The 18,770-nt window shown below is 43.3% G+C and overlaps 1 protein-coding gene across 1 annotated transcript in view; it reads left to right on the top strand.

The window, feature by feature from the left end:
* dclk1a (doublecortin-like kinase 1a) overlaps positions 1–18,770 on the top strand; it is a 334,031-nt gene that overhangs the window by 167,603 nt on the left and 147,658 nt on the right. The window contains exon 3 of the mRNA XM_078222857.1: positions 5,502–5,604. Coding sequence (XP_078078983.1) covers positions 5,502–5,604 — 103 coding nt within the window. The remainder of the gene's footprint in view (positions 1–5,501; positions 5,605–18,770) is intronic.

Raw genomic sequence — 18,770 nt, 5'->3', positions numbered from 1 at the left:
CACAGTTACAAAGACGTGCTGGTTAGGTGCGTTGACCATGCTAAATTGTCCCTCAATGTACCTGAACAGGTGCCGGAGTGTGGCGACTAGGGGATTTTCACAGTAACTTCATTGCAGTGTTAATGTGAGCCTACTTGTGACTAATAAATAAACAAAAAATTGGTGAGGCTTATAGCACTCACCTTTATTTAACTACAAATGCCACAGCAACATCAGGCAAGGGAAAACGTGTGATAAAACATTGAAGTCACGAAGCTGCTGTTGGAGAAGCGTTGTTCCAACATTAAATTTGCAAAAGCAGCATCTCACTGTCTGATTCCCACTTCAGATACATCGAGTGGCATGAGATTGCTGGATTTGCACTGTTGGTCAGAACTAAACTTGCCATTTGAAAGTTTAAATCAAATAACTTCAAGACTAAGGGCGGCACGGTAGCACAGTGGTTAGCACTGCTGCTTCACAGCTCCAGGGTCCCGGGTTCGATTCCCAGCTCGGGTCACTGTCTGTGTGGAGTTTGCACATTCTCCTCGTGTCTGCGTGGGTTTCCTCCGGGTGCTCCGGTTTCCTCCCACAGTCCAAAGATGTGCGGGTTAGGTTGATTGGCCAGGTTAAAAATTGTCCCTTAGTGTCCTGGGATGCGTAGGTTAGAGGGATTAGCGGGTAAAATATGTGGGGGTAGGGCCTGGGTGGGATTGTGGTCGGTGCAGACTCGATGGGCCGAATGGCCTCCTTCTGCACTGTAGGGTTTCTACTAAGTGCACATTTAATGATATGCCAAGTATTAATAACTGTAAGTCAATCTCTCTGGCACTGTAATCTAACTATTGGAATTTTGTTCTTTCAGGTATTTTAATTATTAGGAATTGTAAAGTTATTTTTAATTTTCTTTTCTGGATCTTATTTCTCTCAATTCAAGCTTTCATTCTCTCTCCTCTCCCTGTACCTAATTTGACATTGAATTCACCATTCCAACTTGTACTTAGGTCTCAGTCTTAGAATCCCTACAGCACAGAAAGAGGCCATTCGGCCCATCGAGTCTGCACCGACCACAATCCCACCCAGGCCCTACCCCCACGTATTTACCCACTAATCCCTCTAACCTATGCATCCCAGGACACTAAGGGCAATGTTTTTAACATGGCCAATCAACCTAACCCGCACATCTTTGGACTGTGGGAGGAAACCCACGCAGACAACATGCAAACTCCACACAGACAGTGACCCAAGCCGGGAATCGAACCCAGGTCCCTGGAGCTGTGAAGCAGCAGTGCTAACCACTGTGCTACCGTGCCGCCCCTGTTAATTATATACTCCTATACTCCAAACATGTGCAGGTTAGGTTGATTGGCCATGCTAAATTGACCCTTAGTATCAGGGGGATTAACAGAGTCCTTGCATGTTCATTTTGTAATCATTCAGTTTGGTTTAGGAAATACCCAGTAATACCCTGTTAGCTCCAATCCCAGATGCCCTGCTGTAGAGATGCTCATTCACCAGTTTAGGGAAAACACAACTTGTTTATTTACAGGTTAAACTATACAGAGGCTTGCACCTAGTGGCTGCAATCAGCTCCCGAGATGAACAAGTCTAGAAGACCGCATTTTCCAGGGTGATGCGCCAGCCTGCTCCCTGATTGGTTCCCCAGGTCATGTGACCCTTACTCTGCTGATTGATCCTTAAAAGGACAATCCGCACAACTTTTCCACCTCTCACTTCCAGCAAATTGCCAACCAAATATCATAGATCAAATGAACAAGTACAAACCTAAAGTAATGGCTGACACCATTTGTTGTCCAGTTACAGAAATGTTTGGGCCAATGTTTACATCATGTTTCATTCAGAATGATTTGATTTGATTTGATTTATTATTGTCACATATATTAACACAGTGATAAGTATTGTTTCTTGCACGCTATACAGACAAAACATACCGTTCATAGAGAAGGAAAGGAGAGAGTGGAGAATGTAGTGTTACAGTCATAGCTAGGGTGTAGAGAAAGATCAACTTAATGCAAGGTAAGTCTATTCAAAAGTCTGACGGCAGCAGGGAAGAAGCTGTTCTTGAGTTGGTTGGTACGTGACCTCAGACTTTTGTATCTTTTTCCCGAAGGAAGAAGGTGGAAAAGAGAATGTCCGGGGTGCGTGGGGTCCTTAATTATGCTGGCTGCTTTGCTAAGGCAGTGGGAAGTGTAGACAGAGTCAGTGGATGGGAGGCTGGTTTGCGTGATGGATTGGGCTACATTCACGACCTTTTATAGTTCCTTGCGGTCTTGGGCAGAGCAGGAGCCATACCAAGCTGTGATACAACCAGAAAGAATGCTTTCTATGGTGCATCTGTAAAAGTTGGTGAGAGTCGTAGCTGACATGCCAAGTTTCCTTAGTCTTCTGAGAAAGTAAAGGCGTTGGTGGGCTTTCTTAACTATAGTGTTGGCATGGGGGGACCAGGACAGGTTGTTAGTGATCTGGACACCTAAGAACTTGAAGCTGTCGACCCTTTCTACTTCGTCCCCATTGATGTAGACAGGGGCATGTTCTCCTTTACGCTTCCTGAAGTTGATGACATCTCCTTTGTTTTGTTGACATTGAGGGAGAGCTTATTGTTGCTGCACCAGTTCACCAGATTCTCTATCTCATTCCTGTACTCTGTCTCATCATTGTTTGAGATCCCACCCACTACGGTGGTGTCGTCAGCAAACTTGAAAATCGAATTGGAGGGGAATTTGGCCGCACAGTCATAGGTGTATAAGGAGTATAGTAGGGGGCTGAGAACACAGCCTTGTGGGACACCGATGTTGAGGATGATCGTGGAGGAGATGTTGTTGCCTATCCTTACTGATTGTGGTCTGTGAGTTAGGAAGTTCAGGATCCAGTCGCAGAGGGAGGTGTCGAGGCCCAGGCCACGGAGTTTGGAGATGAGTTTCGTGGGAATAATAGTGTTGAAGGCTGAGCTATAGTCAATAAATAGGAGTCTGACATAGGTGTCCTTGTTATCTAGGTGTTGCAGGGTTGAGTGCAGGGCCAGGGAAATGGCATCTGCTGTGGACCTGTTGTGGTGCTAGGCAAACTAAATGGATTCAGGTAGTCCGGGAGGCTGAAATTGATTTGTGCCATGACGAACCTTTCGAAACACTTCATAATGATGGATGTCAGAGCCACCGGCCGATAGACATTAAGGCACGCTGCTTGGTTTTTCTTAGGTACCGGGATGATGGTCATCTTCTTGAAGCAGATAAGGACCTCAGATTGTTGTAAAGAGAGGTTGAAGATGTCTGTGAATACCTCAGCCAGCTGATCTGCGCAGGATCTGAGTGTTCATCCGGGTACCCCATCCGGACCAGTTGCTTTCCGTGGGTTGACGTTCAAAAAAGCTGCTCTGACATCAGCAATGGCGGCCCCAGATACAGGTTCATCCAGGGTTTCCAAGGTGGAAGGCATGCTCTCGCTGACCTCTTGTTCAAAACGGGCATAGAGTGCATTGAGTTCATCAGGGAGGTGTGCGTTGGAGACGGTGAATTTACATGCCTTCATCTTGAATGGTGCAGTGACATTAAAAATGAGGTCAAGGCTTAAGTACAATCAGTGATAACTGCTTTGTATCATAGTTAGAAATTCATGAATCATACAGCAAAGAAGGAGACCACTTGCTCCATCATATCTATGCCAGCTCTTTGAAAGACCTTAACCATTTAGTGCTCTCCAAGTGACCTACAGTTTTCGTTCCTTTTTCAAGTAGTAAGATTGGTCACTTTCATAAAGTATGGCATAATGGAAACTAGAAAAATAGTCCTAAAGTAATTGTTCTCTGGCGTGGCAGAAGGAATAGTTGTTATCGTTGTCACAGAGCTAAGTGAAAGTTCCTTCTCCTGATCAGACCTGGTGGCCTCTGATGCAAAGGGTGCTTCCTCACTATCTGCTGAGAACAGGATCACCTTTAGCTTTGATGTAACCACAGCTGAATGGTCCATCAATATTGAGTATCCAGGAGTCTTAGATTCCTGTGAATATAAGTACAGCTAGAATAATAGATTCCCTACAGTGAGGAAGGAGACCGTTCAGCCCATTGACAACAATCCCACCCTGGCCCTTTCCCCGTGACCCCATGTATTTATCCTGTTAATCCCCCTGATACTAAGGGTCAATTTAGCATGGCCAATCAACCTAACCTGCACATGTTTGGAGTATAGGAGGAACTGGAGTACCCAGACTTGGGGAGAATGTGCAAACTCCACACAGACAGTGACCCAAGCCGGAATCGAACCCAGATCCCTGGCGCTGTGAGGCAGCTGTGTTAACCATTGTGCTGCCATGCGGCATTGGGGAACTGATGTCATTTATGGAATCTTCAGAAGAAAAGTGAAGGTCTGGACATTTGGGTCAATTTCTAAAAAGTTCACTTTATCAAACACCAGTAATTACAGAGTGCAAAGCAAGTTTAAAAAAAAACACAGCCATGGCGGTGACGTATAGATGAGGAATGTTGGGCATACATAATGAGGACTATGGAAATCTAGCCTCTGCTAGATGAAGAATCGCTGGAGGAGGCTAGGTAATTTCCTGATATACCATGTGTGTTGAAATGCCCTACCTCTTATATATTTAGCTTTAAAGAAATAAACAATATGCTAAAAACCTGAAAAAAAAGCAGAAAAAGTGGCAAGTGAGTTGGTATCTGTGCATTTAAGAGGCATCTTAAATGGGTACATGAATGGGGAGGGAATAGAGGGTTATAGTCTGAGTAATGGCTGAAGGGTTTCTTTAGTTTATATGGGACACCATGTTCGGCATGGGCTTGGAGGGCCGAGGGGCCTGTTTCTGTGCTGTACTTTTCTTTGTTCTTTGCAAATAAGTTAACAGTTTCAGGTATAAAAACTCTTCATTAGAATTGCTTATCGATTGTTACCTTCTCCTTTGAACAGAAGCTTTCAATGTCTTAAAACGAAGCGTCGTGCAAATTGATGAAGTCTCTTTGAGAATGATGTTTAATGTATATTTAGTAGAGCAACCAATAGCTTCCCTTGCTCATATATTGAATGTTAAAGAGACTACACCAATGCACGAGGTGACAGGGGAATATTGTTCATGATAATTAGGAAGAAAAGTAATAAAAATAAGTCAGTTAAATGTTTTGATTGCATTTCATTAAAAATGCAAATACAAAGGCAATCTGGCATCGGATGGGGACTCGAACAGATTGCTTATTTATGCAGAGTCGAGTGTGTGTTGCTTGTTCAGGGATTCGCATTGTCTCTGGTGCGGTGGAGAAACCTCAAACTCTGTTTTTGCTGAGATTTTGTAACAGTGATGGTGAGATGAGATGGGAGTTGGCAACAGAAAGGTTTAAGTGCACAGAAAGTGAAATAAAATGATGAGGCCACAACATTTGGCCTGACTCCCTTCCTTCACGCTGAAACCATCAGGAAGGACGGGTTCTACATGGCCGTTTGTTGTCCGTCTGACTCTGATGGCATCTACCTGACCATTTATCCTTCTCCCCGTTACAGGTCATGTGCCTTCAGGATTTTTTTGGTGACGATGACATTTTTGTTGCCTGTGGTCCTGAGAAGTTCCGCTACGCACAGGATGACTTCTCGCTGGATGAGAATGGTAAGCTTCTTTTGGCACTTAAATGGAAACTTTACGCAAACAAGCAAAAATGTTCGGTGATGTTTTCTGAAAAGCAAAGATTGTGACAGTATAAAACTCTCAACTGTACCTCCCAAAAAAACATTACCCGTTCCAAGGTATATGGAAGAGCACAGGTAGAATGAAAGAACCAGAGTTATTTATTCAATAGCATTTATTAATGGCGCAAATTCAATGGCACCTTTATTTGGTCACACTGGATACAGATGAAACTCATTCCAGCATACTTTACAGTATAGCATAGATTTCAAGTCCTAACTCATAAGCTGTACTTGCCTTCTCTTTAAATCACTTGGTGCCATCTAAGTCAGTTCATGATTATTTCAATAGATTTATTAAATCTTCATCATTTGAAATATTTTTCATGTCTGGAAACACAATCAATTTGCCGTGATGTATAAATCATGCCGCCATGTTGACATTTCTTTTTCTTTCCCTCCAGTTAGCCTACAGTATAAAGATGCTGCCTGATTCTGGTAGAGGAACTGATAACCCTCTCATATAATCGCTCTGCCCAAGTGACTATTTACGCTTGCGCCAAAAGAATAATGAGGCCATATTACTTTTTGTAACCCTCCCTCCGCTTGTCCAATTTCCAGCTGCGATTGCTAAATAGCAACAGGAGGCAGGGATTTTTTTTTTTCCCTCTTAATCTGGGAACGCTAAGGTAGAGTGGAGCCCGGCGTACTAACCTGACTAAACTCAGCTGTCCAAGCATGTATGCGTGCTGAAACCCGAGGGCTTTTCTGGTCTGTATCTTTCAGTGTCGGTTCCTGGGCTTTCAGGAACGTCCATATGCTTCCCTCGAGCTGAACTTCTGTGGGAGCTCTGCCAACGTAGCTTGGAGGAAACCCCAGAAGAGCAACGAAAAGCTGTTTTCACTGGTTTCCTGGTTATTCCCAAAGTTTCCTCTTTTCTTGCCTCACAAGGGATATAACCTCCATCTGACCTTTATAAGACACATTGATATCGGAAAGGAGAAGCTGTTACATCTCATCTTGCTAAGATATTTTGCAACCCCCCCACCCCCCCCCACCCCTCAGCAGGACAATTAACAAAAGCAAAAGAAAACCAGGCATCCTTTAATGTCTATCTTCAATAGCAGACTTTGTTGCTAACTTTCCTATGGGGGAAATGCCACATCCCCTTTCACTTACAGCAATGTGCATTTTGAGTCATCTCACTTCTCCATTTCAAATGAAGACATCTGGTCTTAATTTGATAAGCCACAAGGATAGATGGGTTGCTGCCTCTCCACATTTCCTGGTATGAGAATTGGAAGAGCGTTAGTAAATTTATGATATATATGCTGGAAATATTCAGCAGATTAGGCAGCGTGAGAAACAAGACTTAGCATTCCTGGTCAATGATCTTTGATCACTTCTTTTGCTTTCCTCTTCAGTAAAACCTGATAGTAGAGCAGAACAGGCTAAAAAAAAAAGGTAAGCCTGTTTCATTTGTTTAGTGGTCAGGAAGGAGCAGGAGTGCTTCTCCGGACTTTGTACGAATAATGGACACTCAGCTGCTACCACTTGGTGATTGCAGTCCAGGCCTACTTATACCAGGCTGCCTGATGTTACACTGGCCCAGAGCTGGTAATTGTGGTGGACCTCAGTTGTGCCTTTGTCCTATATGGACCACCGTTGTGTGTGCTTGTCATACCTGGACACATCCCCTTCCAGTTTGGTTCCTCCCCTCGGCACCTAGTATAAAGGTGGCTGTCTCCTCCCCCTTGTCGGGTTTTAGAAACTGCTCCATGCTGGTCAACTGTTGTGAATAAAATTGATGCGCTATCAATAAGGCGAAAGACTACCAGTGTGCCAATACAAGTGTAGGCTTTTATTCACAACAGAATCAGGAGCAGATCCCAACAAGTAACCGACCTGGACTGAACAAGGGGGAGGAGACAGCCACCTTTATACTCGGTGCCGAGGGGAGGAACCAAACTGGAAGGGGATGTGTCCAGGTATGACAAGCACACACAACAGCGGTCCATATAGGACAAAGGCACAACTGAGGTCCACCACAGTAATCTGGAATGGGATGCTTGCTCTGCCTTCCAAACTGACCAGGCCCCTCATCTGAAGGATCAACCAGCCAGACCAATCATTGCACTAGCCAGCTGCCAGCTAGAAACATCCACAAGATGACACTAAGGAGATTAGGCTTAAGCATCCTTTACTAAGTGCTTACTCTAATGTATATAATACCCCTAAGGCATTGTAGTGAACTTCAACCAGAAGAAAAAGTGGAGTTCCTTCTGTTAAAAGTATTTCATCCATCTACGCTTGAAAATAACTTGGGCACAAATTTATCACTTGCCTGTTATACGGCTCAGGTGATACCACCACTTTAAGTTTCTGATCCTCTTGACTGCAATAATGCCAGTTACAAGAACAAGCCACTTGTGTACAGGATCACTTGCATCCATTTCAGTGAGAGTCAACAGATTAAGATGACTTGAAGATTGACCTAGAGCCACTTGCCACCCGAGAAATAGTCTGCCAACAGCTGGTGTGTCCAATCCAGAGAGATCATCAGTTGTACAGGGAAAGGTGGCCTTGGGGTACAGCCCTTGCTACCGACTTGCAGGCAAGAAATACAGGAGGATGAAGGAAGGAGGCTGCAACCACACAGCCCCTTTGTTAACCCAGACTGTACATGAAGAACTAATTCGAGTGCAAAACTGTTAATGCAATTCCAATTCCTCAACCATCTTACCTACACCTTGCCTTTTGCACTGACCATCAGAGCGTCTGCATGATCACACTGGTCTTTCTCATGCTGTTGCATATCCGGATGTTCCTGTGCGATGCTACCTCAAGTTATGATCAAAGCAGGCTCGAAGGGTTGAATGCCCTACTCCTGCTCCTAGTTTCTATGTTTCTATTACTGCAGCATGACTGGAGGAAGACTTTCACTGGGGGAGATGCAGATAACCTTGGAGGAGAAACTCTGCGCTGGGAAGGCTCGGCTGCAGGCTGCACCATCTCACTATGGACAACAAAGTTTGAGCTGGTCAGCTGTTTTGCAATGGCAGAGTGACTGTGGTGGAAAGCCCAATGTTATTATTTTGAGAGCAGGTACCTGTCCCATGGAGCCATTGTTCCTCCTCTGATCTGGTGCCTCAGCAATCCTAGTGATCTGCTGCGGGAAAGAATACTGGATTGTTGTGGTGACCCGAAAGCGACCTTCACCAATCATGCCTGCAGGTGTGATGGCAGCAGTCTCATCTTGCATCCTTCAGTCTGAAGTTTGTTACGAATGCTAGACTTTATTAGATGGTTTTGTTTTAAACTGTTGTCTCTATTAAGGTAAAATAGAGTAGTTTGGAATGGGGAATGCAAGCTTTGATTTGATTTGATTTATTATTGTCACATGTATTAGTATATAGTGAAAAGTATTGTTTCTTGCATGCTATACAGACAGAGAATACAGTTCATAGAGAAGGAAAGGAGAGGGTGCAGAATGTAGTGTTATAGTCATAGCTAGGGTGTAGAGAAAGGTCAACTTAATATAAGATAGGCCCATTCAAAAGTCTGATGGCAGCAGGGAAGATGTTTTTGAGTCAGTTGGTATGTGGTCTCAAACTTCTGTATCTTTTTTCTGATGGGAGAAGGTGGAAAAGAGTATGTTCGGAGTGCATGGGGTCCTTGATTATGCTGGCTGCTTTTCCAATGAAATATGCCAGAAGCTGAGCCCATATAACCTTATTAGGTAGATAGAAACTTGAATCAAAACTTATTGAAAGTAAGGTGCAAGTTTGAAACAAGGAAGCAAAGGAGGTGGCAGTTTGTCTTGCTGTGTACAGTCTCAAAGGCTCCCAGACCTCAGTTAAAGATTTGGAGATGGAAACCCACCACAGGCGCTGCTACGCTAAGCAGGTAAATAGGACAGTTTTTGAGTTAACCACCAGCGTGCTGGTGAAGACAGATCACCTGTTTGAGACTTGTGGAGAGTTAAAGACCATGGAGTCACCAGAGGTTCCCTTCCTACCAGAAGTCCAATTGATTACACTCAGTAGATTAAGTGAAGGGTAGTTTTAATTAGTCCTTACAAGTATTGGGCTTTGGGTCCCCGGCTAATGCATCCAGCTAATCAACAGCATAATTAGTGCTGGCTACATACAGGAATGATGTAGGTGAGCAGGCAGTATCAAGATTGGTACTGACTCCCTTCGTTAAACAGGTATGGGGATCCCATGAATTGTGATTCCTGCACCCATTTAAGGGAACTAGTCAATTTAACCCCTGTTCCGAAAATTTGCTCCAAATACTTTTTGAACTTTTTTTTCAAATGATATTTCTTCCATAACTCAATTTTCTAATATCTTTTGAGCCTTTAAATAGTTTTATTAATACTAGTAATCCGAAAGCCTAAACTAATAATCCAGAGAATGTTGGTTCAAATTCCACCATGGTAGGTCAAGAATTCAAATTCATTTTAAAAGAAATTCTGTAAATTAAAGCCGATATTGGTAAAAGTCACTGTCAAGACAGCAGGTTGTCGTAAATACTCAATTGAGTCATTGCTTTTTAATGAAGTTAGCCGGCCATCATCATCCACTCTGACCCACATGTGGCTTTGGTGCTGCACCAGTGTTTGACTCTAAATTGCCCTGTGAGGTGGCCTAAAGAGTCTCTTAATGGTGTCAAACTGCTACAAAGAATACCAAGACTGCAGCTGCAGTATTTCAAAAATGACCCAAAGGGAAAAACAGTAAACAGGGAAATAAGAATACTGCTCCAAACTGTTTTTATTTCCTTCTGGGAAAGCCAAAAACGCCTTCCCAATAAATAAATGGGAACAATAAATGTCAACATGCCAAAATCAAATTTCTGTTTGAAGAGAAAATTAATGGGGGGCGGGGGGTGGGGGGGGGGGGGGGGTGTTGGTGGGGGGTGTGTGGAGTGGGTTGTCTGGGGTGGTTGTAGGTGGAGGGGGGGGGCGGTGTGAGGTGGGGCTTTGGTTGATCTTTCCTTATGATATCTTTGGGACCCGATTGTAATTTCAACAAAAAGCATGAATGGGGATGTCGCTGTGGCTTTCCTGTCAACTGATGTTTCTGGGAAGTACAGCCAGGGCTGAAAGTGGCCCAAGCTGGTTAGCTTTTGTTTAAACCTGCCCTGTGGAGGGCAGGAGGAGTAAAAGTGCTCTTCTGGGCCTCACAGGAAAGGTTTTAGACCTTCCCTGTGGCAGTCTCTTCCCTGTCCATCTACATTGTGTTGGTAGGTGGCCTCTGGGCTTGCGGTTTTCTAACACTTCCTGCCGACTGGCTAGCCAGTAAATTTTAAGTTGAAAACTGGGTGAGCCTGGCCCCCATTCTGGGAACCCGGGTGTGCAACCATCTCCTGGATAGAAATTCGGACTTGATAGCTCTGCTGAAAGCTGCAATATTGAGCTGAATGTGGATTGTGCTGTCCTGTGCTAGTGTAGTGTACCTCATGTATCTTGTTTCTGTACCGTTCAGTCAGTTATAGTTATAATCAGTTTCGTGTTTTCTTTAGCTGCCAGTATTTTCTGTTCAATCATTCTCCAAAATCGTCAAGAGGTGTTAAAGGCTACATTTCCAAAACTTAACTGAGATAACATTTACCTTTGGTGTTTATTTTTACAAAGTAGCTGCATGTGAGGGAAAAAGGCAGATGTTCTCATTTACATACCTGTTGCAGCCTTTAGTTTGCGTTCAGGGAGCTTTACAAAACAGGAGCAAGAGCCTCAAGTTGCGAGGGCAAGAGACAAGGGTGAAAAAGAATGCTTCTTCATGTAATCAATCATTCAATTATTATGTATTAATTTTGGTACATGGATAGACATTTCAATGGAAACAACTCCCTCCCCACCTTGCACAAAGCCCAGTATACCAGCTATGCCTATAAATGGTGTTACAATTGGAGTTTTCAATTTCAGAAATGTCACATCTTTCCTGCTGTAGATGCACCCACCATGCTGTCTCTCCTAAAGAGAGCGATTCTACTTGGAGAGTTTTAAATGTTATTTCTTCCTTTTAAAAGATAAAGGCGAGTTCAATTTTTGAAATAATTTCAGTAAATTGTTCTGCAACACCAGACAGTGGCAGACAGTTGAAGCTCAGCCAACCATTCTAAAAGGTCCTTGACTGGCATTGGGACTTCTGTGAACGAGGCAAGTGATTGTGTACCTCCTTAGCCAATCAGATTGAAGCATCATTAGTGAGCACCAGAGGGTCTGAACCAGGGCAGTGTCAGTTCAAATAGTGAATTCAATGTCAAATCAGGAAAGAAAGTGATGTCAGAGAAAGGTTGTATTAAGAGGGGCGGAAAGAATATGGAACAAATAATAGAGGGGGCAATTCTCCCCCAAAAAAACCTAAGTGCCCAATGGGCAGGAATACAGGAGTTTTTCCCGCCCGTTTTAGGGCGACTTGAGTGGAATGAATCTCTGGGACTCTGTGCATCAACCACATAGTTGAAGAGAACTGTTAAAGGTTCCATTCTAACTTTTTTTTGTCAAGTGTAGTTCATAGCCCATAAAGGAACTTCATGCCGTTCAGTGCACTAAATTAGTGAGTCAGGTGATGAGATATTTTTAAGGAAAAGGATATCTCATCAGCAACTTGAGATTTCTGTATTTAGTTATGCATTTGCGGTTGCTGGTAGCTGTTGTCCAATTTGCACATGGTGAGAGCTGTTAACTCACCATTGCTTTTACAGCAATATAAATATAGAATCTTCTTAAAAGATGCTTTAGGATCTTGTTTTAGATATTTTTTTCTGATTCAGCGGTTCTCATGAGACCCATAAGTGGTTTGAGCATCTTGCATCTCTTGCATTTAAGCCTTATGGATTCTCATGAAGACCACACATTCCTTGCGAGGAGTACTAATCCTTCCATAACTCAATACCTCATGAGCTGCATGGAAATCGCACCGTATGATATGTCTTGATGACTACCAAACAACCTCTCTGCCACTGAAAATGATCTTCTTTATATGTAAAGTCCAGCAGTGCGATTCTCCTGGCCCACTGCACTGCTCGAGTAAGCGCAGCAGACCAGGAAATATCAGTGGGGGGGGGGCCTGTAATGAGATTCATGACCGGCATCTAGCCAATCGTGACTCTCCCAGTTTCCGTGACCCCGACCCCACCCCCCTAACCACTAACCTCCGTGACCCCACCCGATTGCCAGCCTCTATGATCCAAATTGTCTGTGTGGACAGCTTCACCTTGGGAAAGTAGCAGAATGGCGCTCCAAGATTCCAGCACAGGCTAGCAATTACCACTGCCACTGAATGATTCACTCTTTCCCTAAATAAGAGGTTAACCACATGGCTTCCCATATCTCTCATTTAAACAGTTAAGACGAACAAGTATACTTCACCTACACAAATTAAACAGCGGCCTTCCCCTGCCATTCCCCAACACTTTGTTACCATGTGTGCCCGATCAATCATTTCCAGAATATAGTTTGTGTTTGATGATCTATTACAGAGTTTACATTCCCTTGGCACACAATTTGCCACACTATTGAGAACTTTACACACAAAATTGCTCCGCCTAACTGATTCAGTCACAGTGTCAAAATATCTCTCTGTTTGGGCTGGTGACTATTTGTCTGGATACTATGTGCCATGGAACCAATTTCTACATGAAAGGTGCTGTACAAATGCAAGCTGTTGTTGCTTGGTTAATGAGGTTCAACATTTACTTTCATGCCAAGATTTAAAAGACAGCGTGATGAAGATGCAGTTCACTCTGACACTGCTCAAAGGAAAAGTCTGCACCGTTCAAATTTCTCTATGAATATCAGGAACATCCGATTCCCGCCACACTCCCGCTGCAGCTAGGTCGCAGAGCTTGGCAGCCAGGAAAATCTCTGTTCACTGCAGCAGGATGGGAAAATCCCATCTGCGTGAATGGTGATAAGATTTCCTGCCATTGAGTTTGGTATTGGCATTGCAACATCTTAACATTTATGTTTCTAGCAATTCATCAGAGACAATTGCTTACACTGACCCTAATCCATTGAAGTTTCTGGAGAAGTTTAATGATAACAATGCAAGACTGTTTAGATGGAGCTTATGATTACACCCACTTAATTTGAAAATTATACTTGTGGCAGGAAGGGAGAACATGATTGCTTTATCATGACTATGATATAAAGTAAAAGTAAAAAAGTAGTTTTTTTATTAGTCACAAGTAGGCTTACATTAATACTGCAATGAAGTTACTGTGAAAATCCCCTAGTTGCCACATTCAGGTGCCTGTTCGGGTACACTGAGGGAGAATTTAGCATTGCCAGTGCACCTTAACCAGCACACCTTTTGGGCTAAGGAGGAAACCGGAGCACCAGCAGGAAACCCACGTAGACAAGGGGAGAACGTGCAAACTCCACATAGGCAGTGACCCAAGCTGAGAATTGAACCCAGGTCCCTGGCACTGTGAGGCAGTGTTAACCACTGTACCACCATGATATGTAAAAGAATGGAATGTTCACTATTGGAAAAGAAAGACTTAACTGGATTATATGATTGATTAAATTTGCAATCTTAGATGTAATGAGATATGTACTTTATAGAGTACTAATAGTGTGAAAAATTAGAGGCTTTAGAAAACAAAGCCATCTTTTCATACTGTTGGTTCACTTTGTAAGGGGGAGGTGTGATGATAGTAGTGCAATTGACATATATGTGTATATATTATGTTTAAGGGAAATGTTTAGAAACTCAGCTTTTATAGGCAGCAGGTATGTTTGGAAGGAATGCAGCACAAAATAAATGAGCACAAAATGATTGCTTCTACTAACAAACAGCAATTTCATTGAATGCATCCTTGCTGTAGCCAAGATAATCACCACCAAATCAGTGGAGTTCAATGTATCCCATCAGTGTGAAAATACCCACCATAATTCTGATGTTTCCATCTCGAAGGGAAACATCTGCTTCAAAAGGTCGATAATGTGGGGTTTGGCTACCAAATGCCTCCATGGGTTCTAATAATTCTTGCATCAGGACAAGGGAAACAAGTTCTGTGTACACAAAATAATCACCAGTGGTAGAGATCCCAAGCAAGTTATTAGCTTTGAAGGCAGGCTATAGACTCAATTGCTTGCACACATTCGGTTGAGGACTTTAGAGGTCAGTCGGTTAATACCATATTCAAGTTAGGGTCAACGGCATTACTTCATTTTTTTTCCTACAGCAAAAATCTGAGTTGTGGAGACAAATCAGGCCCCAACTTATGTGTGATAGCCAGCTTGAAACAAAGAAGATTCAACAAGCAGAGCTCTTACACAGGGGAATTTAATTGTAGAGCACGATTTCCAAGTGGCAGAAAATCTTGCAGGACCTGTCATCCTCAGCAATTATTTTGATGGGTATGAGTAGGATTTCAGAAACAGTCATCGGTCATCAATTTTTCATTACTGGAATTCTTTAGCTACTATTCAATCCTATATTCAGCACATGAGAAGAGTAATCTATTGCTATATATACAATACTGCACCTTCGCAATATAATCCACAAAAATGTAGTTCGCTTCCAAAATGACTCTAGTGTACAAAATGACTCTTCTCAGCCTTTTTGCCACTCCCTTTGTTCTGTTGTTCAACTGTCACGTCCAAGATGATTGTAGAAGGCCATTCAGCCCATCTTAATTGATCCACCCGGAGAGATCCTATTATGTACCTGCATTGAATCTTCCATCCAGAGCTTTTGGCTTCAATGCTCATACCTGGAACAGCCTTTGAGTGATGTCGATGGCAGTCCTAAAAATACCATTTGCTGATTTGAACCCATATTGTCTAGCTACAGCTTAATTTGAAGTAAGATTCCAGGCAATTGATTCCTACATCCTTGCATTTTAAAAGATCAAGGTTCTTATTGACTGACATGGAATCTAGTAGGTAGAATTTACCATCCTTTATAGGATCTGTTCAAATTTCATTACATTGAAGCCAGTGGAATGGAAATTTGGCAGCTTTTATGAAGGATGGGCCATCCACCCCACCTAAATAACACCCAGGCGGTGGGCATAAGAACATAAGAGCTAGGAGCAGGAGTAGGCCATCTGGCCCATCGAGCCTGCTCCGCCATTCAATAAGATCATGGCTGATCTTTTCGTGGACTCAGCTCCACTTACCCGCCCGCTCACCATAGCCCTTAATTCCTTTACTGTTCAAAAATGTATCTATTCTTGCCTTAAAAACATTCAATGAGGTAGCCTCAACTCCTTCACTGGGCAGGAAATTCCACAGATTCACAACCCTTTGAGTGAAGAAATTCCTCCTCAACTCAGTCCTAAATCTGTTCCCCCTTATTTTGAGGCTATGCCCCCTAGTTCTAGATGTGGAGATGCCAGCGTTGGACAGGGGTAAACACTGTAAGAAGTTTCACAACACCAGGTTAAAGTCCAACCCTAGTTCTAGTGCAGGTGAAAACGTATCCCATGTCTCGAATGCCTCCCTGCCGAAATGAAAAGCCCATGTCCATCCAGCCTTTCCTCCTAACTCAGACCTCTCTAATACTAGTGGTCAGCCCTGTGGCTCCGCACTGCAGCTTCACTGTTTGATTGTCTCTCTTGTTGTTTTTCTCTGGTGACTATATTCAAAGTGCAGTCTGACCAGATCATCATACAGTTTACTCAATATATTCCCCAACTTATATTCTATCTTTCTAATGTGGTTCAACATCTTTGCTAATGGCGGTAGAAGTGAATTACTTTGCAGTTCAACATTAACAAAATGGAAGTCGTTCTGTTCTACTCTAGCCACTGCCTATATGGCTTTACTTTGACTTTCTACTTCTCTGGCTGTCTGCGCTGGGTTTTGTGCAGTTTCATATTAAGTTTTTAAGGATGCCGGGATTATTATCCAGACAAGAATATTTATCAAATCCACCAGACGAATCTTTAGCCCACCTGAACTCCTTGTTGAGGAGCTGTCTGGGGGTTACTGTCTCGTTTATGCAAAGAGTGAATGATGCCTAAATTTTGTGAGCTAAATTGTCTTCCAGTTTAGGTTATATGAGCAGTTACACCACTAACCTGTGATTATAATGTGCACATGGTGCTTGGTGAATGCATTAACTATTTCTTCCCAAACCACTGTAGAAACCAAGAACACCCGTAAACTAACAATGATCAACCTATAATCATAATTCGCAGCATTTAACTGAAACATTGAGTGTGCAAGTAATTAGTAGGTAAGGTTAACCGATGGAATGAATATCAAAGGTGAAAGAGCACATTCAGTTATGGTGCAGTAAATTAGCACTAGCTGCCTTCTGATCAATTTAAGATCCCCATAGAATCCCTGCAGTGCGGGAGGAGGCCATTCGGCCCATTGAGCCTGCACCAACAACAATCCCACTCAGGCCCTATCCCCGTAACCCCACGTATTTACCCTGCTGGCCCCCCTGATACTAAGGGGCAATTTCACATGGCCAATCAATCTAATTTTTGGAGCGTGGGAGGAAACCAGAGCACCCGGAGAAAACCCACGCAGACATGGAGAGGACGTGCAAACTCCACACAGACAGTTACCCAAGGCCGCAATTGACCCCACATCCCTGGTACTGTGAGGCAGCAATGCTAACCACTGTGCCACCGTGCCGTCCTAGGGATTCGATAGTTAACAAGTTAATATTAAACATCTGGTCTTCTGGAGTGATTAAAATCTAGAAGCTTGTGGTTAGTAATATTTCCATAACTTATGACACTGTCCTTGTGAACTGGTGTAGATGAACTAGTTGCCCTGCCTTCCTCTGGGACAATGTTGTTAGCATTCTGAGATGTCAGTGAGTGATGAACCTTCATTCTGATGGTTCATACTCGAGGCAGATAGGGGGAGTCAGAAAAATTCCCAACTCGGCCTGCTCTCCTCAGGAGAAAATGCCCATCAAGGCGGGATCTTCGTTGCTGGGGATGGGTGCAGGAGTCAGGTCACCTAACCCAGGAGGAAGTACGGGACAGCCATAGAAACTGGATACCAAGGTGAATTGATTAAAAGGTCAACCTTGGTGATGAAAAAAAGCACACACATAGGCCCTCCAGCCCTTGGCCCTCACAACTTCACCCTCCAAAATCTTCCCGTGCCACATCCTTGCCACTTCATGGCCTGCAACCATTCCCTCAGGCCTCTCAAGCCCTTTTCTAGGCTCTTACACCTGCCCACTGTGTCCCCACATGCCACATCTGCCAAGCTCTGCCTCCATCTACCATCTCAGGCCCCTCCATGCCCCCATGCCAAGCTCCAATGCTTCCATGCCCATTGATATACATTTTAGAACCAATGAATATCACAGTGTAAAGTGGCATGTATAAAAAAGACTTTGTAAAAATGGATTGCATTGATGGATGTTTCCTATTTTAAAAGAAGGGTCTGGACTGAAAGCTAATAAGTGTTAGTTATCCTGGTCCAAAAACCACAAATATTTGAAAACAATTGAGCTATGTCAACAAACACTCTGAAAATGACAGAAGAGATCAGTGATCCTGAACGGTCACCCAAACAATGTTTCCTCTGGGGGTGGGGGGGGGGAGATGTTCTGTTATTCAAATGTGTGTCGCGGCTCTCAATGAAGCTTGATTGGCTAGGCTTAGCTGAGAGCTCAGACATCTAATTTGATTAACAGAACTGATTAACAGAACTTTGGTCGGTGCAGGCTTGGAGGGCCGAAGGGCCTGTTCCTGTGCTATAATTTTCTTTGTTCTTTGCCCCTCAGTGTAAACATCATCTCATTGACAGCCCAGGATCTCTGATTTCTGTGATCAATTTCACAATGTTTATGGACATTGCTCAATTGATTACAAGTGCCTGTGGCTTTTGAGAATTGGAAAGACCCGGATGATTGACAGTTGTTAGTTTCCAATCCAGAACTTTTTATACGAGAAATTTAGTAATCCAGTAAGTATCCCAGCTTGTGTCAGTTAGTGCCCCAGTTTAACTTGTGTCACTTATTGTCCCAGTTTACATTGTGCCAGATATTGACCCAGTTTACCTTGTGTCAGCTATTACCCCAATTTACCTTGTGCTAGTTATTGCCCCAGTTTACCTTTTACTAGCCATTTCCACCATTTACCTTGTGCTAGTTATTACCCAGTGTCAGTTATTGCCCCAATTTACCTTGAGTCAGTTGGTGCACCTGTTCA

The sequence above is a fragment of the Mustelus asterias genome, chromosome 10 (genome assembly GCF_964213995.1).
Source record: "Mustelus asterias chromosome 10, sMusAst1.hap1.1, whole genome shotgun sequence".
In the NCBI taxonomy this organism is placed as follows: domain Eukaryota; kingdom Metazoa; phylum Chordata; class Chondrichthyes; order Carcharhiniformes; family Triakidae; genus Mustelus; species Mustelus asterias.
The sequence above is the reverse complement of the archived record's forward strand: the minus strand, read 5'-3'. Positions and strand labels throughout refer to the sequence as shown.